General features: G+C 44.1%; 1 protein-coding gene across 5 annotated transcripts in view; it reads left to right on the forward strand.

Annotated features, from left to right (window-relative positions):
• Window positions 1–1,721: 1,721 nt before the first annotated feature.
• Window positions 1,722–20,659, forward strand: part of GRIA3 (glutamate ionotropic receptor AMPA type subunit 3) — a 569,577-nt gene continuing 550,639 nt past the window's right edge. For 3 of the 5 annotated variants that reach the window (XR_012493554.1, XM_074324303.1, XM_074324302.1), the window contains exons 1-2: window positions 1,812–2,065; window positions 3,265–3,423. Coding sequence is in view for 4 of the 5 variants with exons in the window: in XM_074324303.1 (XP_074180404.1) it covers window positions 1,957–2,065; window positions 3,265–3,423 (268 nt within the window). In the remaining variant the exon portion in view is untranslated. Of the gene's footprint in view, window positions 2,066–3,264; window positions 3,424–20,659 lie in introns of all 5 variants that reach the window. The other 2 variants (XM_074324305.1, XM_074324304.1) reach the window with 2 other exon arrangements.

Genomic DNA, 20,659 nt, shown 5'->3' on the forward strand with positions numbered 1-20,659 from the left:
GGACTAGCAAATGGAGACAAAAGAGTTCCATGGTGGTCAGGTAGGAAGATATTTTGCATTGTCAAATGGGTAAAAAATTGGGAAGAGCCTAGAACCATTTTTCTGGTTGCCTAAGGGCTTGGGAACTTTCTGCTCTAGGCTCCAACCTATGTCACGCCCAATCCAAAGTTCTGGAGTAATCGGTGTACCAGTTGGGCCCCTGGGCCCTTCCCCATATCTCCTGCCCCACGTGTACCAGTTTGCTGTACACTGGCAGCAGGTTCATTTTCCACTTAGACCAGGAGGAGAGGATATGAAAAGTAGAATAGCTGGTGTAGGGATGGATAAAACCTTTCACTTTCCAGAGTAGCTGGTGTAGGAGTGAAAGACTTGGAAGATAAAGAGGCTGCTTTTTTCTCACCACTGGAGAAAGGGGCGGGGGAGAGGAGTTTACAACCCAAGAGGTTCATCCACAAGATGTTATAGAGGGGACCACCCCCAACTGAGATCCAGCTGCACTGCCTGACTTGGAAGATTCTTTCCTCCTCTAGCACAGAGTGAAAGAAGAGTGGGGGAGAATTGATAACCTTCTGGGGTCATCTGTCAGGGGCCTAAGCTGCTATGTCCATAGGCAACACCAAGGAAACAAGGCAGCTAAGGATAATTTCTTCCAACCTTAACTTTCAATCTCCGTCTCATCCAAGCTCATTCTCACCTCTCTCCTCCTTCATAGGAGGGACTGAGCATCCTTTTCATTAACCTTTTAGTTACCACCTCCAAGCACATAATTTTCTATCTCATCCAAAGCAGTCAGCCTCACAGTGCCCATCACTGCCCCCTCCCCACCTCCACCCGGTTCTGCACTTTGGAAGGGGAGGTACTCGCCTCCTGGAGCTGTGGGGATGGGGGGGTTTGTTCACTCGCCCTCGGATCTCTGCTGTAAAAACCAAGCGGCAGGGACCGGGCATGCGCAGCATGTTCGGGCGCATTGTGATGGGAACTGCTTCTCCTAGTCTCTACAAAGACTCCTGAGTAACCACTAACCACCCCCACCCCTTCTTTAAGGCAGACATACAAAGGCGGAGACAATGCATCTTTTCTTTCTTTCTTTCTCTCTCTCTCTCTCTTTCTTTTTCTTTCTTTCTTTCTTTCGTAAAGGGCCGGTTGCAGCTTGGAAGGCTGGTCCACTTGAGGACTAGTATGTTTCTATTAATGCCATCTCCCGTGTTGACAAACGCCAGCGCCGCCGAGGCTTTGCAGTCGGGGGCTGCAGTTTGCAGTAGAACTAAGCGGTGTGCGGCTTTAATTCCACGTCAGATCAACTTTGATCAATATCCTCCTACCCGCCCAATTGGAAGAGCCCAATTCACAGGCGCTGAGCCTTTTCGCTCTTTCCTCCCCCCCCCCCCCTTAGACCCACCATCTTCTGGAGAAGTCACGGATTTTCTTTATAATTTCTCTCTCTCTCTCTCTCTCTCTCTCTCTCTCTCTCTCTCTCTCTCTCTCTCTTTCTCTATTTTTTGGTGTTTTGTCTTTTTTTGTTTTGTTCTGTGTTTTAGGCCTCTCTCTCTCTCTCTCTCTCTCTCTCTCTCTCTCTCTCTCTGTCTCATAGGGAGAGAGATCGCTTTGGCGAAGCGAGCTTGCAGCCAATGAACCCGCCTTCCAGATTAGTGTGAAGACAGAAGTGAGGTGTGGGGGGCAGGGAGGGGGTGTGAGAACGCCTGGGAGCCAGAGGGAGGGGGGAGAGAGAGCGCGCGCGCGCGCGCGCGAGAGAGAGAGAGAGAGAGAGAGAGAGAGAGAGAGAGAGAGAGAGTAGGTGGAGGAGGAAGACTAGTGTAGGGTGGAAAGGAAGAGTGAGGGAGAACAAGTTGAAGGGAGGAGCTGTAAGAACCAGCGATTTCTTTTCCTTTTCCTGTTATTATTTTGACGACTCCCGAGTTGTGCCCATGCTCTTGTCAGCTTCCTTTTAGGCATAGCATGGCCAGACAGAAGAAAATGGGGCAAAGCGTGTTTCGGGCGGTCTTCTTTTTAGTCCTGGGGCTTTTGGGTCATTCTCACGGAGGATTCCCCAACACCATCAGCATAGGTAAGCACAAGCTAGGCAGCCTGTCGGGTCAGGCTCTCCTGCATCCCAGACCACTGCTCTGGCGTGGCTATTGCGGCCGCGGGTCCCTGTCCAGCATGGCCTGGGGAGGGTACTGGGGACGGGGACATTGCAGGAATCGCGGGGATTTGAGCCCCAAAGAGCTAGCCGGTCTGGGGAGCATCCGGCATAAGAGAGGGGTCTCCTGGGGCTGGAGAGGGGAGTGGACTGCGGCTTTTCCCAGATGTGGAGAGCAGGGGAGGCATGCAGGGGGCTGAGAGGCTGCAAAGGGGCGAAGAGTCGTGGCTTTTCCGCTCGCTGCTTTGGACTTTGCCATGGCGTGTGTGCCGCCGCTGGAAGTTGTCCCAGGGTGATCCTGCCTGTCTGGCCGCGCCAGGGCGCGTAACGCGGCCCGGTGCGTCCTGTCCCAGGTCTCCGATTCTCCAGAGACAGGCTAGTGCTGGGGGAGGTGGAAACCCACTCTGGATCCCCCAGACCCAGACATCAATCGGAGTTGGGGTGGGTGGCGGATGAAGTAGGAGTGAAGGAGAGACAGGGGGCTGAGTGAGCCAGGAAACCGCGAAGTCACGCAGACCACAATTTCGTGAATTGCCGCTGTGTCTGTCTGGAGCCCCGCTGCCTGGCCCTGAGAAGGAGTTCTCTCAGCTTCTGTCTGTATTTACAAGTCGAGAAGTTAGAATTGTTGCCATTACTGAACCAAACCTTTGTATTGTCATGGTGGTGGGGGTGGGGGGAGTGGGGGGGTGGCTATGGGGAACAGGATAGGGCAGCAGGAATAATGAAATTGTCTTTCTTCCCAACCTTTCCTTTTGCGCCAGGAAAACATGAACCATCTTGTATAGATGTGAGTCGGGAGTGGGGGCAGTGGAGAGGAAGCCACTGCCTTAGAAAGAGACAAGTCCCACTCTTGGTTCCCTCGTTCTACTCTAAAGCAGCCCCCTCTTCCCTCTTTTCCCTTTCCCCCTTCTCTCCAGCCTCTCCTCCTCCTCTTCAATCTAGAGGAAAACCAGGTTTCTATTGGCCAAAATCTGTGTTCACAAGAGTCTTGAAAGACACACAGGTTGAAAATCAATCATTATCTCACACGTACCATCGAGAGGTATCTCGTATCTGTAGTGCTTCCCAATTTCTAACCCGTCCTGGGGGGACACAAGCCAAATATCGGTTCCTTTTGCTTATAGGTGGACTGTTCATGAGAAACACCGTGCAGGAGCACAGCGCTTTCCGCTTTGCCGTGCAGTTATACAACACCAACCAGAACACCACCGAGAAGCCCTTCCATTTGAATTACCACGTAGATCACTTGGATTCCTCCAATAGTTTTTCTGTGACTAATGCTTGTAAGTAGATCTGCTTTTCCTCCCTTTGGGACCTTGGGGACCTCATTTGCATTTTGTTTGTGGGTTTGGGGGTCTGCATATGCGCGGGGGGAGGGGTGATTGCCTCAGTAGACATAGCGGCTCTAGTCAATCCAGGTTTTATGCGGCATAAATCAACTCAAGAAGATCCTGCTGTGGGAGGGACTTCAGGCAGTGCACAAAACTCTGTGGTGAATAATGTTTGATGTAAAAGTTTCATTTTCTTCTCTGCTAAACTGGCATTCCCTCCCCCACACGTTTTTTTTTTTTTTTTTCTCTGAAAAAAGGGAAAGAAAAAATAGCATGGTTGTTCAGGGAAATTTCTTCAGATGGGATTAAAAAAAAAGAAGCCTCTTGATTTAGTCAATTCAAGATGTACATCATTTGACTGTTAAAGCTAGTGCCTGGCTGTAGAAATGAGCTGAATTTGACAATTGCATAATAGATAGGAGCCAAATATGAGAAATTCTGCAAACAAGTGACCTTGAAGGACAGATCAGGCTGGGTTCCCTGGCCTCTTTCTGTCCTAGAATATCACCTTTCTTACTGTGAGAGCTCTAATAGGCTCTGATAGGACTACAATCTGATTACAAATTATGAGTGCTGGGCAGACGGAGAGGAAGGGAGAAGATAGTGCTTAGATGGCTACTTGGAAAGCTGCTTTTGTTTTGTCTCCCCTCGTGTTGTTTATCTTAGCATTGTTAAGGACAATACAATTCTTAATTCAGAGCACATGATGGAAGAGGAAGAATTGCAGCTGGGAAACTGAATATCAAAAAGGAGGAATTTCATCAGCCCCAAACCCATTTCTGAAATACCTAGTTGTGCCCCAGTGATGGTTCCTCTGGAAAGGGGACATTTTGAGAAGTAAAGCCACAGGAACCCAAATGACAGCCTGTTGGATACAGGTTTTTCTTGAGTGGAATGTTTTATGAGGAAGACTGATAATTCTTCATCTAAGCTTATTTCACTAAAAGTTTTCACAGCAATGAAGCTGATAATGGCATAAATATGTTTTGCTTTTATGGCCAGTAGAGTTTGCGATTTTTGTTTTCTGACTTTCATTCAGAGGAGAAATTTATGTTCAGTTGTGTGAAATTTTATATATGACTTTCTTCAAATTCTTCTGTCTCAAAGGATATATGATTTCCAAAAACTGTTGAAAGGGTCTCCAAAGTCACAGGCTCCTTGGATTTGAAGACTTAGGTCAAGGAGATGGGAGTGAAGTACTTTGCAAGAAATGTGACAGTTATCACCTTTAAGAAAATTTTAGCTGAAGGTACAGATCCTTATATGAACATGTTCTGAGATACTCTGTATTTGACATTTTTTGCCTTTCTGACATTGACGAAAATAGGAACTTATTAATTTCAGCTAAGAGTGAAAGTTACAAAATGTCTGTCTATACTTTTCATCTTATTTCAGTAATCCTAGCCTGTCCCTATAGCACTTACAACACACAGCTGACTCTTAATCTTGTAGCGCTGATCTTGTCAAGATGCTGATGTTCAAATGCAGCTTCCTAAGGATCAATTAGAATAGATTTAAGACCAAATATGTGAAACTACCAGAATTTATTGTTGTTAATAACAAATAGTTTTTTGTTATTAACAAATAATATTTCAACTGACTTTAGTGTCTTTCCTCTGATGAGGACTGGAATAAGAGTGCCAGCCGACTTCTCAGAAATGATTGATTTCCAAGGTTTTTAGTTCTGATTTTTATGGTCAAATCAAATTGACACCCTCCAGCTCAGGGCCATTGGAACCCTGTACTCAAGGAGCAATCAGGAAATGATCATTGCCATATGAAAAGCTCAGGCTTGAGAACAGGCAGTAAGTTATCCATTTTATGCTTCATTGTCTTAATGCCTTAACTCTAAGGGCAATAGAGGAACAACCATGCAAAGAAAAGAGATCAATTCCCCCCACACTCACATGCACCTTAAATCCACAGCACCTCCGCTAGCAAGTTTACAAGGCTGGTTTATGGTTTGGGGCTTGAAAATGTGGGATAAGAGGTGTGGCTCACTAAGCAACAAGAAAGACGAAACAAAAAAGTGTCTTTGCCCTTAGTTATGCCAAATACACTTATATGCACACACTGACACACACAGGAGAAATATCCAGAAACCAGTGATGTGTACCCAGCTGCCTGTTGCACTCTCAGGCTTTAAAGCTCAGAAGACAGAGGAGGAAAGCTGTCATCTTCTCTGGTCCTGGAAACAGTCTTCTCTGAATGTCACTATCATTTGGTGGGGGCCTGTTCTCAAAGCTGTCTCTGGGCAGCTGCTGCCTAGAAGCTTAGTTTGAGAAGATGACTAGTCTAACCACATGATAGTCTCTAAATGCAGAAAACAATTTCACAGGGCCAGGAAAGCCCTGGAAGTATATCTCATTTCTCCCCTGGCTTTAATTGTTCTTTTTCTTATGGAAGGGAAGATCACATATCTCAGATGTCAGCAATAATAATAGTTCAGTACTGGAGCCTGGCAGGTGATCCCAGTTTCCATTCTTCCAATAGATTGCACTATTGTGCAGAGAAAAAGACCCCTGGATCCTCTGGCCTGCCCCTCCCTGGAGGCATAGGGAGAATTTAAGAAAACCCCAGATAAGTCCAAATCTGGTCACCCACCTCTCCTATCTGGTTCAATATGGAATAGGATGGCAAAAATTAAAGAAAATTCCCCCTGTTCCTATTCAGAATTTCTAGTTTCAGTTTCCCCTAGCACTAGAATTGATTTCTTCCCATGATCTTTTTGCACCCTCAATCCTGGGGCAGCACACACTTTTGTTATGCAGGTAAACAAATACCCAAAGAATAAATAAAAGGTAATGCCTTCCTTGTGTCCCTGCTCTCTGCTCTTCCTCCACATCCTTTCCCACAGTGTATATAGAAGGTTTCCCTGCAATGAATCCCAGGCATCAGTTTCTTCACCAGTAACTAATATATATATTTTGCACAACCCCCAAGAGATTTGCTAAAGACAGACTCAAACTTCATTCTGTTTCTTAAGAGGCCAATAAAAGCCTCTCTGGCTTTGAAAGGTGGTTCATTTGGGATCTCAGCTTGAAGGTGCTGATTTGGAACACATGTTCTCATTTCACAGGGATTAATTGAGTTTGCTGCCTTACTTTCCAATTTAGCTAGATAACCCCAGAAAGAAGGACGGTGTGAATATTATGATTTCAGGATACATACATTCACATACACACACCAGCACCCATATACACATAATCAGTATATATGAAAAGAGATTTGCATACATTTTAAGTTACATGTCTGTTCTTTGAAAAACAGAGTTGATTATTTTAGTGCTTTGGAGATGTGGAAACACCTAAGGACTGCTGGGTCCCATTGGTGCGGCTCTGCTGCCCTGGTTCCTCAGGAAATGCCTCCAATTCTCTTGAAATCCCCTCCTGTGTCTTTCTGCTGTGCACTTGTAGTGCACTCCACATTACATCGCCCCAGCCTCTGCAGTGTCAGCTCATTAGCACACAGATCTCATATTCCCTCTCTGCACTGTCATTGCAAAAATTGCTGTTGTACACCTTTACAGACAACAAATGTGCTCATGGATTACGCACTGTTTGCAAGAAGCAAGGGAAAGGAAAATGTAACCTTAAAGGTTATTCGCCATGGAATTGTGCTCTAAATGCATTGGCTTAAATAAAAATCTGTTGATAAAGGCACAAGTGATGGTGGGACTGAAAGTGGGACTTAGGAGTACAGGCTCTAATGGAGCCCCATGCAAAATCCATTTTGCTGGGTAAATCTAACTCATCAACTGCAAATTTTTATTCCATTATTTTTTTTTTTCTGAGCCACTTGAAATATACCTGCTAACTGAGAGCACACTGCTTTTATAACAGCACATTTTGTTACTAAGTATACTTAGCTGAGACAGGCTTCCATCTCTTGCCCATAGAGTCACAATCTAATTATCTAATTGCCAGGATCCATTTAACTGTTTAAGTCCATTTGGAAAGGGAATGTCTCTCCTGATCCTATTCTCTGCTCTTTGGTGGGTTTTGTTTTGTTTCGTGTTTGTCATTTTCATTTAATATTTGGAACCAGGGTGAAGACATGCAGTATCATGGCTTCTGCCCTCAAACAGATCTTTACAAACTAAACAACAGTGGACTCCTCCAGCCCCAGCCCCGCCCCCCCCTGCTCTTCCCTATCTTTGCGCCCTTGCTGCTCTCCCTCTCCACTCTGTGCTGGCCAGTCTTCAATAAGCTCACTGGCTTAGCTCACTTATCAGCCCCTCTGGCTGGCTGGCTTAGCCTACTGAAGCAGTAAGAGGTTGCCTCAGTGCTGCCAGTCAAAGATTTAAGTTCCCTTCTCACAAGGTTTATTTTTTCTTTCCATCTTTTTTTTTTTTTTTTTATGTGGAGAGGAGGGAGGAACATGATGCTGTTCATTTGGGCCATAAAAATAGATGACAATCAGCAGACTGTAAAGGTGAGCTTTGAGCAATGTGTATATCTCCCCTATAAGGCACCTTCCTGTTGATCTTCTAAGGGGGATGGGGGAGACAGCAAGGGTTTGAGGGGAAGGAACAAAGAAAACTGTTTTGTTCTCTATGCTTACTGCAAAATAAGCTACATTTTTTTCAACTCAGCAATTTTAACTTTTTTCCTTAAAATGAAACGTTTTCTATATCCCTCACTTCTGCCTCCATCAGAGGTTGTTTCGTTAATGCTGCATTTCCTTCCCTACCCCCCCAGGATTGAATGAGAGTAGTGGGGGCTGGTTGAAATTTTTATTATATATTTTTGGTTCCTGTATATTTTTAAATTTTATTATTATGGATAGTCAGAGGTGATTGGATGGCTTCATTTTAACAGATTAAAAAATAAATGAAGCTGCCAAGGCATCGTTATTAGTTTTCCTTTGTGGATAAGAGATTTGTCCTTTTTATACAATTGGCTAAAGGATTAAAAGGATGCGTGAATGTTAAGAGAGGGCCAGAATTTTAAAAGATAGAATTCCTAACTTTGGGGGAGAGGAATAGCATGCTTATTCAGATGATTTAACTTTAAACTTCTTAGATTGAGACTGCAAATATATTTGAAGGAACTTCCATAAACTTTCTATCTTCTCAGAAGGTCAGGAAAATTATCTGCATACTTTACCTGATTTCATTAAAAAATCAAGCTTCAACTTTCTTCCTTTGGCTTTGATACTTTGGGTCTAATTCAATGAAATGTCCACAGGAGAGTGCAATTAAAACCTAGCTAGGGGTGATTGGTATACTTCAGCAGGAGTGTGGGAACTGTAAAGACACAAAAGGAACTCCCTTCCTCTTTGGGAAATGTCTGGGCTCCGGACGAACAGCTACAAATAGCCTGAGCTTATATGTAGGATGAGCCTTGAGCTAGGGCAGTAGCCCCTGAAAGAGGTCAGTACTTGGCAAAAGGTTAACATGGACAGGATTTGTCCTCCTCACACTTCTACCTCCTCTTGCCATTATTTTCCGCTCATGCTGTGTCTACCTAGCTTATGCCGTTTTGCTGGACTCTGACTGGCCCCTGATTCTGGCAACCCATCCACAATAAACTTACCTAAGAATGGTTTCCTGCTCTGAACTTTTGTAGGCCTAATGCTCTTCCATCAGAATATCTCTGTTCTTGGTCCATCCTCCTCAGGGCCTGCACTCTACTTTGAGGTCGATAGCTTTTTATCTAATATAGGAATCTAGCTGAAAGTGACTGAAAAGTGGGTTGATATAGCTAACAGGGGAGTGCTTGTTATAGAAACCAAAATGCCTCAATTTCAAGGAAAGATACTCAAATGGGGGTGTTTCTGGACATGACGCACAGAGTGGCTGTTCATTCTACCCAAACCAAAGATTACCTGGCTCTGGTCATGGAAGACTTCTACAGGCCAAAGTAAAAAACTACCTGTACATGGTAGGTTTGGTGTAAGTACACCCAAGGCATAGGGCAGGTGAAGCTACACCATGTTGAACTTAAAAGCCTTTGGGGTAATTTGAGAAGCAACCAAAGTTCATAGAAACTCTTTTTCTTAAGGAGGTAAATATGTACAGCTTGTTGGTATGTCAGTCATTCCTCAATAATATGGTTTTCAGAAAGTGTAAACTTTTATATGTATTACAAAACAACAGCAGGCTGTTGTAGAGTCTGATTATGCCTATGTGGGCATTGGCAGGAGATGCACTGGCATGGAAAGGAGGTCAGAGAGGGAGAGAGGGGTAGTAGGGAAGCTGGATCTCAGACTGAATTTTCTTTCCCTGGGATAGCATGTGGAATGCAATGATTATGAGGAAACATCCCCTTCACAGACGTTAAATGGGTAGTTTTGGAGGGACTTGGAAGCCTAGCCAAGCAGTGTCTTCTCCTGACTCCCTCCATCCCTTCCTTGCCTTGTCTCAAGTGTACTTTGGCTTCTGTCGTGCAGGGAGTCCGGCAGGGTCTCTGCTCCCGCTCCCCATACAAGAACGCAGGTTATGGTGAGGCCAAAAAGGAACACCCACGGAGCCATAGGCAGGGGAGTCATACCACTATATTCTCTCTGGCGGCACTATACTCTCACTGGAGGCTGGATCCACACTGTCCGCAAACCGCCATCCACGCTTACCAGCCCAGCCGCCATCTCCTTGCTAGCCCCCATCCTTCTCTCTTCTCCTCCTCTCCTCCGCTCTCCTTCGTAGCCGCAGCAGTTATATTAGCGGCTAATTGGCTAACTGGCTACAGCTGACGGCCAATCAGCCACAGCTGACGGCCATCTACTACCCAAGCCAGCACTCCTCCACGTGAGGCCGAGAGCCTGGAAACTGCTTTCTGGGGCTCTGTCCCCACACTCCACCCCTACAGGCTCTCGCCTCACAATCTACGCGACAAGCGTCTTCCGCGAGGGGACCTGTGCGAGGAGCCTGAAGGTGAATGCAATATCCTGGACACAGCCAGGCTCTCTGGGCACAGCCAGGGTTTCTCAGGGCACCACCAGTGCTTCTGGGCATGGCCAGACTTCCTGGACTTCTTAGGGTACCACCTGTCTTCCCGGACACAGCCAGGGTTTCTCAGGGCACCACCAGTGCTTCTGGGCACGGCCAGACTTCCTGGAATTCTTAGGGTACCACCTGTCTTCCCGGACACAGCCAGGGTTTCTCAGGGCACCACCAGTGCTTCTGGGCACGGCCAGACTTCCTGGACTTCTTAGGGTACCACTAGTTTCCCCGGGCACAGCTAGGATTTCTCAGGGCACTGCCACTCTCTGTGTGTCCACTTCCTGGACACAGCCAGGGCTTTCAGGGCACTGCCACTCTCTGTGGGTACAGCCACACTTCCTGGACACAGCCAGGGCTCTCAGGGCACTGCCACTCTCTGTGGGTACAGCCACACTTCCTGGACACAGCCAGGGCTCTCAGGGCACTGCCACTCTCTGTGGGCACAGCCACACTTCCTGGACACAGCCAGGGCTCTCAGGGCACTGCCACTCTCTCTGGGAACAGCCCGACTTCCTGGGCACAGCCAGGGTATCTTCAGGGCTCAGCCAGACTTCCTGGACTCAGCCAGGGCTCTCAGGGCACTGCCACTCTCTGTGCCTCTCAGAGTACCCTGCTGGAACAACAGCGACTCACAATCAAGGTGCTTACATATTCTCAATGGCGGCCAGTCAAGAGACAAAAGCAAATATCCCCCAGTTCCACTAACAACAGTTCCCAAACAAACAGTCAAGCGGTCCATTAAATTAGGGATGGAAGGCAATTCCCCATAGTCCATAGTCATTCACCAGGGCTGTCCTGGGGGTGAGGGACGACCTTGACCTCACCCTCATCTCCCACGGAGGACTCAGCCAGTGTTACCTCCTGGGACTACAAGTCCTGCATCCGGGCTGCCTGAGCAGGAACTTCCCAGCCCACAGGGCCACAACGACCTTCGCTTTCTCCGGCCTGTGCTGGTTGGGGAACCATCCACATCTTTCCACCTCTCCACGGGGCTCCATCTCTCCAGCAGCTGCATGGCTTTTCTTGTGCGGGTGGGAGAACCGTCCACGTCCTCCCACCCCTCCACGGGAGTCCAGCTCTCCGGCAACTGCTCCTCCTGGTCTTCCTCAGACTGGGTGTTCATACACACAAACTGCTCCACCGTCCTTTGGAGAGCTTTGGCTGGCACTATACCCTGCTCGCTGCGCCATTTGTCGTGCAGGGAGTCCGGCAGGGTCTCTGCTCCCGCTCCCCATACAAGAACGCAGGTTATGGTGAGGCCAAAAAGGAACACCCACGGAGCCGTAGGTAGGGGAGTCATACCACTATATTCTCTCTGGCGGCACTATACTCTCACTGGAGGCTGGATCCACACTGTCCGCAAACCGCCATCCATGCTTGCCAGCCCAGCCGCCATCTCCTTGCTAGCCCCCATCCTTCTCTCTTCTCCTCCTCTCCTCCGCTCTCCTTCGTAGCCGCAACAGTTATATTAGCGGCTAATTGGCTAACTGGCTACAGCTGACGGCCAATCAGCCACAGCTGACGGCCATCTACTACCCGAGCCAGCACTCCTCCACGTGAGGCCGAGAGCCTGGAAACTGCTTTCTGGGGCTCTGTCCCCACAGCTTCCCTCCCAATAGAAATAACCAGAATACTCTTGTCTGGATTTTCATTTGAGCATTGGTCAGAGAAGTAAATGTTTATATCCCTCAGTCTAGACCTCCCTTCTTAGTTCCTAACTGCCCGTGGATTCTTTAGCAATTGCCCTCAATAGAACAATCATTTGTCCTTATCTGGAGGAGGCACAGGAGCAAAGATAACGATGAGGAGAAGAAACATAGCTGGTAATGACCCCTTAGCCCAGGGGTGTCCAAACTGCGGCCCGCGGGCCAACTGTGCCCCATGATCCATTGTTAATTGGCCCGCAGCAAATTCCAAAAACATATTTAGTTTACTTAAATAAACCAGGTGAGGCAATATGTACTTCACCTCAAGTGAATAGCCCGGCTGTTTGTGTATTTTACCGCATATGGCCCTTGGTGAAAAATGTTGAAATAAGTTTGGACACCCCTGCCTTAACTCTATAGGGCACAGTTCAGTCCAGTACACTTCTCAACCTTTCATGTGTACATCAATCACCTGAGGATCTTGTTAAAATGAAGATTCTGATTCAATAAGCCTGTGATGGGGTCCAAGAATTTATATTCCTACCAAGCTCCCAGGTGATGCCAGTGCTGCTGGTATTCAAAGCACACTTTGAGTAAGAATAGTCCAGAGCACAGAGACTGACTACTAAAGTAAACAGCTCTCCCTAACAAATTCTTATCTACATTTGTACCTTCTTGCCTTCCACAGAAGGTTCTGTAAGACACGCATTTAGCTTATTCTGACTCAAGGATGTACCTACTATATTCCCAACAACCTGTGTCTGTTTCAGCCATGTCTGTAGGTGGCATGATTAGATGTCTGATGAGAGCATCTGCGTAGAGTTGCTTTTTGTAGAGATTTGAAATGGAGACTAGAAAGCAGGCTGAGATGGAAGGTAGCTCATCAGCCAAGATGGCTGTATCTTGGCTTCTTGCCACACCCAAAAGTGTCCCTTTTAGAAACAATCTGCCCAAGAGAGCACGCAATTCCAACTGCCTTTCCACTTTGCTTCTCTAGGTCAAGGCATGCCAGAAGGAGGCACGCAGCATCTGCTTCTCAGCTGTCTGACTTCCCTTCAGCAGGGTTAAAAACAAGATGTACAACATAATCCGAATTCTGGTTCCCTAAGATCCTGAAAAATTGACTCCATTTTCAAGGCCAGTGCCAGACACTCATTGTGAGGTAGAGGGGAGGGAAGAGAAGTAATATCACTTTCCAACATATCTGAGCTGCTGAGCTGAGGACTGCTCCAGTGAAGTCATTACAAGCTTATCTATTATCATTTGAGGACTGCCAAATGGCAACTTATTACCCAAAATATTGCCCCCCATCAGTCTGTCGTTAGTCTGAAATTCCATGAATTCATTTATTTGTGTTACTGCACTGAAAGCCTGTGCTAAAATGTAAGCATGCTATCTGGAATGAGTTAAATCCTTATCAGTCATTAATAGTTCTACCAGAATTCTTGCAACAGATTACCACCTATTACCTTACAGGATCCTCAGAGGAGGCTTTCCAAGACAGGTGAGTGACCCAGAACAAGACACCTGTCCAAGGAAGTGGGACACCAAATGGATGATGTGCATTCAAGAGGCACTGAGAGTCCCTTGAAGATGAGGAAGAGTCCCTCAAATACACCTTAAATGCCTATTTTGCAACATGTGACCTTCATGGATAAATTCTGGTAGTTTATTCACTAAGATTTTAGTTGTCTTTGACCTTCAAGTCACACTCTTCTGATAGTAGTGGGTCTGTTGCCTCTGTTGTGCATGGTTATCTGCTATAATTGGTGATCTCAGTCTCTGGATTCCTCACAATTACTGTGGGATATTTTCAGAAGTAAAATCAGTTTGTGATGGAGGATGGTGAGAATTTTTTTAACCTTTTAAGAAAATGTTGCAATAAAAAATAGTCCCTGTTTAATTATCCATGATTGGCCAGTCTACCTTGCCAATCACTCATTGCAACCAGGGCCCTCATCCTTGCAGCTGAACAAAAAGGGATCAGGCTCCCAGCAATTGATGAGACAGAAAGGGATCAAGGCCCATCCCACAGAGGAGTAACTGAGGAAATGTGGTTGAGGGTCTCTGTGTGGGTGAACACCTTTGTAAATTTTAGGTAGAAAGGACATTGACAGCCACAGTCAGCCAGAACCTGTTACAGATTCTCAAATACTCTCATATTTCATTGCTATTTCCAAATAAATTGTTATTTGGTTTAAAACAGTATTTTTTTGAATTCGACCACTTGTATCTGAATCACCAGTGATGCTTATTAAACATATGAATCCTAGGTCACACTCTATATGTATTAAATCAGAAAACATAAGGATAGGCCTTTTTAACAAGCTCTATTGTTGATTCTAATACACACTCATTTTTGGAATCTCTAGGTTAATAAGCCTTGATACTGCAAACAGAAATAAATGGATTCAGACTGAATACTTATTGACTGCCCACTAAGCACCAGGCATTGCACCAGGCACTTTCACATATGTTACTTCTGTAAGTAAGTGAGGTGCTGTTGGCCCATGTAAGCATTAGTGAGTTTGGCTTTCAGGTTGGAAATCCAAGACTTGAAAGAAATGAGACCCATCTCAAGTTACAATCTCAGAGGTAAACAAAGCAAAAATCCTCTTTGAGATGGTAATTAGAAACAAGAAAATTATTTTCATTTTGACAATGCTTCTTCCCTTCTTTGTTACCTAATGATTGGTCCTTAGCCATGCTATAAACTAGATGTCATGGCAATGCCAACCCGTTTATTAAAAATAGATATATTGCAATCAGTTATATAGCATTCATTGTGCCATCCTTGTTATCAACAATTTTTTTTAAAAAAGATTAAAGTTTATTGGGGTGACAGTTGTTAGTAAAGTTACATAGATTTCAGCCATACAGTGCTGTAATACATCATCTATATATGATACTGTATGCTCATCACCTGGAGTCAGTAACTTATTCTACATCTTACCATGTTTCCCCCAAAATAAGACCAGGTCTTATATTAATTTTTGCTCCAAAAGATGCATTAGGGCTTATGTTCAGGGGATGTCATCCTGAAAAATCATGCTAGGGCCTATTTTCCAGTTAGGTCTTATTTTCGGGGAAACATGGTATGTAAAACCAAGACTGAGCTAATAATAACCACATCTACCATTTATTAAACCATACTATGTGGAAGACACTGCACTAAGCATTTTACACGTCTTATCTCATGGAATCATCACAACATCGATAGAAAGGAGGCATTCTCATCCCCATTTTATATTTAAAAGTATGAATCAGAGATGGTTCAAAATATAAGCAACTAGCTCAAGGTCAGACAGCTGGCTAATTACTGAAGCCAGGACTCTACCTGAGATATTCCTGTGTATAGAGCCTGGACTCAATTTCAACTTGGATTGAAATATGAAATGATCATGAGGGCCAATTTTATCATATAAATGTGGAAATTGGTCTAGGTATGGAGTGGTAGGGCCTGTGGCATTCTGGAGAGTCCATAGCCTTACCTCAAGACTTTCAAATTCAATTTTTTTTTAAAGTACTGTGGGACAAACAAAACATTTGCAACAGGACTTGGGGTGGTAGGAGGTGGAAGGTGCAAATTTCTGATCTCTAAGCTACACTATCGAATTCCTCCTAGCAGCTAATTTACTGACTGAGGGAATCTCAATTGACTGGTAGTTATAATTACTGGGAACAATAGAGAGAAAACCTCTTCTTAGTAAATACCCTATTTAGACTTTCTCCTCTTCATGTGCCATCAAGGTACCTCAATATGGCAGAAACTTCTCTCTTTTGTGCACATCCTTATGGGCCCTACATGCATACACTGTATATCCAGTGGCCTTTCATGGTTGAGTGCCAGCTCAACTCTAACCAACCTTCTCTAGGCAAAGCTGAGGACTGCAGCAAGGTCAGAACTCTAGTACGGGTCATTAACAAGTGCTCAGCAGGTCGGAAGAGGTAATTCTAGGGGATGCTATGGGGACAACTGCTTAGATTCTGGTACATGCAAATCCCAGGCCCATAACTAGGAAGCTGCTGGGTTAAGTAAGGCTCTACTAACATGCACCCAGGGTAGGAGCTTCCCATATACCCCAAGAAAGAGGCTCACCAACTTTAGACTGGGATCCAAAATAAAGTTGTCTGGAGTTGTAAAGCTGACCTAAGCCAACTTGGTCATTCACAATCATAAGGTATGTTTTGTTGGATATCAGTAGCCTGCCATAGTTAGAGTGAGGGCTATAGGTCTTGTCCGCATAATCTCACTACCAGGTATGAAAGTAAGCCTTAGACAAAATTATGTTTCTCATTAAAATAATGGTAAACGGGCATAAAAATAACTGGACAGCCTGTTATGTAGGCTCAGTCAAGTCTAGCTCCCTTTCCTTTTAGGTGCTCCAATAGCACCTTGCATGAAGTTACACTTGAGGCAGACAAAACAATATTCTAGTTTCAGTATGCAGCTGACAATCCTTATTAGTAACTGCCCATAGGACTATTTACAAATAAAGCTAGGATACCATTTCAGAGGGATAACACTATAGATCTTTTTAGATTCTTATATCCTCTTTCTTCTAGTTTGGAAACACCTCTACCATATTTCTAGCCAATCCACATATCTTGAACACTACTGATTTCACCAACGAGAAATTTAATATTAATTAGCAAAGCCCCTGGTGTTCATTAGAGATAAAGATACCTGAAGTACTTGTAGAACCACCTTTTGATTAGAATTTTTAGTTGCTAAATAACCAGTCCTGTACTAGGTATTTCCCAATAAGGGTAACTGACCACTCCACGGTTATAGATTCAGACATATATGAAAAGGTCAAACAATTAAGTTCACAAACTTTCCACCATGCACTTACATAGTGGAAAGTTCGCGAACTTAATTGTCTGACCTTTCAGATGCCACACAATTTATATTGAAGTCTTATAAAGTAAATCGTGGAGAATATAACATTTGCGATACCATGTTACTTATGGCCTTGGGGAGCAGTAAAAGCTGTAGGGGATTTAAGGGTATAGTGGAATGAGCGATGGAGCAGAAATTAGGAGATCTGGGCTCTAGTCTCAACTCTGCCACCAACTGCTTAGATAACCTTGGACAAGTCACTCTGTTCTCTGGTTCTAGTTTTTATAATTTGTAAAATGGGGAGGTTCTTCTGGATGATCTCTAAGGAGGCTTTCATTTTTGACAGCATTAACTCTTGTCCAATTCCTACTATGTCTCTTTCTGGTAACTGTCACTTCATTTCATGCTGAGGAATGGTCATCTAAAACAAAACCCTTTTACATCTAGAAATTTCATATTTATCTATTCTCTGCCTTTTTATATGACTATGATGAAAATATTGAATCTATTAAACTACTGGAAAGTGCTTCTAGCCAGCTGTGGCTTATCCTTGCTCACATCTCAACTCTTTGACTTACTAGGTGTGAGACCTTAGGGCAAGTTATTTAACTTCATTGTGCCTCAAGTTTCCCAATGATGAAGTGGGGATAATAATAGTCCTTACCTCATAGGGTTGTTGAGAGTTTCAAACAAGATAATTCACCAATCCCCATAAAGTACTTAGAATGGTGCCTGGCACATATTTAATATTGTTAGTATCAGTGTAATCATCAGTTTAAAATCCTTTGAGCTTTTTGTCCTAAAAACAGAAACCTAGTTTCAGTTAAAAAGTAAAATCACTTGTCACTTTAGGGACCATATTTCCTTCCTGAACAGCTGCCTTCTGAGGTTTCCTATAGTCCTTAGCTCTTTCTCAAACCCAATATATTTTTTCTGCCATGAAAGCCATCACAGCACCCCTTCAGATCACTAGCCCACCACCTGGACCTCCTAGATCTCTCACTCATGCATTCAAATTTGCCCACCCAGTTTATCTCTTGTGAGAAACAGCTACTCAAATACTCTGTGGTCAAAGAACTCAGAGATGCATTTTTCTACATAATTTAAAGACTACAGTTTAAGGGAAGACCTAGAGTCTTCATTACCAAATAAACTCCCTTCATCTCTAATTTCTTCTGCTTCTAATCACAATATGAGTCATCATTTCTATTCCTTTATTATAATTAATTATCTAAACTGTACACAAGTAGTTCCCCTGATTTTCAAAAAGCTCAGGAGGAATTCATATGTCTTCTGATGGTTCATTCAGAAGAAAACACTTTAGCCAACAACTCAGGTTATAGGCTCTGCAACCAAGGCTCTAGAGCTGCTCTTAGAAATGGGACTGCCACCAAGGGAAAAGCAGCAAGGAACTGCGCAAGGCCCCACTGGAGGAAGCCCCTTTATTTCCTTGGGCACTGCAGGGCCATTGGTGAGTGCAATTTCTCTATGTGTCCCAGAGTCAAGAGCCTAGGAAACTGGGGAGAGAGGCACTCCATACTGCCCATTCTTTTCCGGAGGAGGCACTTCCCTGGCACATACATATTGCATGTATCTTTCCCTGGCCCTTCCCACTTCCTGGTGACACTTAGCATGTGATAATTATTTTAGTCTCTTGCCATCCAGATGATGACAGCTCCACAGTGACCTACTTCTGATACATTTCTGAATCTAGTCAACCGTTTGACTAAATATCACAGCCTCTTGCAAGAGTTTGGTCCACTTTGTGCAAGAGTTACTAAAGGTATACTTTGACCTACTGGTTCCAACTCTCACTGTACCCAGCTCTTCCTTCTACTGCCTGTAGATCTATAGAACATGAGAATAAAACAATGAGGAACGTTGAGCTTTCTCTTAACCTCTTTAAGAGAACTGGAGCTGCCTAGCTATTTATATTCTCACTCCTGGCCCTTGGATTTTGCACCTAACTCTGGAGCAAGGGGTTGCTGTTTGACCCTTGCCTACCATGTTTTCCCGATAATAAGACCTAGCTGGGCAATCGGTTCTAATGTGTCTTTTGGAGCAAAAATTAATATAAGACCCGGTATTATATTATATTATATTATATTATATTATATTATATTATATTATATTATATTATATTATATTATATTATATTATATTATAAGACCCGGTCTTATATTATAGTAAAATAAGACTGGGTCTTATATTAATTTTGCTCCAAAAGACGCATTAGAGCTGATTGTCTGACTAGGTCTTATTTTCGGGGAAACATGGTAGGAGAAGACTGTTTCTCCTACTTTGTTTGAGAGCAACCAGAGGGCAAAGAATGGCTCTAAACTAGACTGCCCGCATTTGAATCATGGCGCTTTCTCTTACTAGTTATATGACCTTGGGCAAATTGCTTAACCTCTTTAAGCCTCAGTTTCCTCATCTATGAAATGAAGGTGAATATAATAGTAACTACCTTAGAAAGTTGAGATTATCCATGTAGAATATTTACTATGATGCCTGGCATATAGTAAATGTTCAATAAATGGTAGCTATTATAAACGTAGTACTGAGCTGATTGGTGAGTGGAGGAAAGGAATAGAGTTAGTCAAAACCAAACTGTAGAAGAGATTCTTCCCATCTGTGGCCATCCCTAAAGCACTCCAAACTAATTTGTACCCTCTGTGAACTGGGTTCCTGAGTAGCTGGAATAAGACCAAATGGGGTCATCTTTGAGTATACGCACAATGCTCCTTCGGACATAAGAGATTTACTTTGAGGCAAGCAAAGGAGAAAGAAATAATTGATTTGATGCCCCAAAAATCCAGGGCATACACACCACTAGGTTTAATAATGCCATCATTGAGTGAAATTGTCTAGAAGGACATGATGCCTTCTGACATGTTATCTGAACTAGATATGTTTGATATAAAGCAGCATGGGTAGTAATTTGATAACCTTGGCACTTGCTTGCTTGAAGGAAAGAACAACCCTTCTTCAAATGTAAAGTCTATTTTAATGTTGTTGAAAGTGTGAGAGTGGAAAAGTAGATCCTGGAATCTTCATTTAGACCTGGAAAAATGTGGTGCCAGTTGAGCTCTCCAAGCCATGATTTATTTTGAGTTATTTATACTAAGGGTGATGTGTAGATGGAAGTTTAGAGCATATCAGTTTGAGTGGATGGATTTTCTTCTTCTGATGTTACTTGCCTACGTAAGACCAGAAATAGCAAAGGAAGGAGATATGGAAAAGGTTGAAAGATAAATTTTGCTAATGTGATTTTCCAGCATTTCAGTCTCCATTTCTCTCCACAGCAAAGGTTAACTAGCTGATTCCACAAGCACAGACTCACTAGAAAGGATCCTGCTGAGGATTACTAGGCAATGCAGTCTTTTTTCTACCCTCTTTTTCTTTGTATTCTGGAGCTGATCTATCAGCATGCTGTCCCAACAGGCCCAAACCTGGGTGATTACCAAAAGCCCCAGAATTTCCCTTCATACCTCAGAGTGCCCTTTCTCTATCTGCATTACTTCTACTTCTCATTTTCTATCCAAGGCCACTGCTATGTTGTCTCATGGGATCACTGATTTTTTTCCTCTCAGATGAAGAAACTAAGAAACAGAGAAGCTAAGAGACTTGCCCAAGATCACACAGCTAGTGGATGGCTGAGCTGAGATTGTAATATAGGTCTTCTAACTCATGGTACTTCTGTAAAATGTCTTCCCAATGTAATCCTCCTACTTTTAACTTTCACTGCTATACAAT

Source organism: Rhinolophus sinicus, chromosome X, assembly GCF_036562045.2.
Source record: "Rhinolophus sinicus isolate RSC01 chromosome X, ASM3656204v1, whole genome shotgun sequence".
Classification (NCBI taxonomy): domain Eukaryota; kingdom Metazoa; phylum Chordata; class Mammalia; order Chiroptera; family Rhinolophidae; genus Rhinolophus; species Rhinolophus sinicus.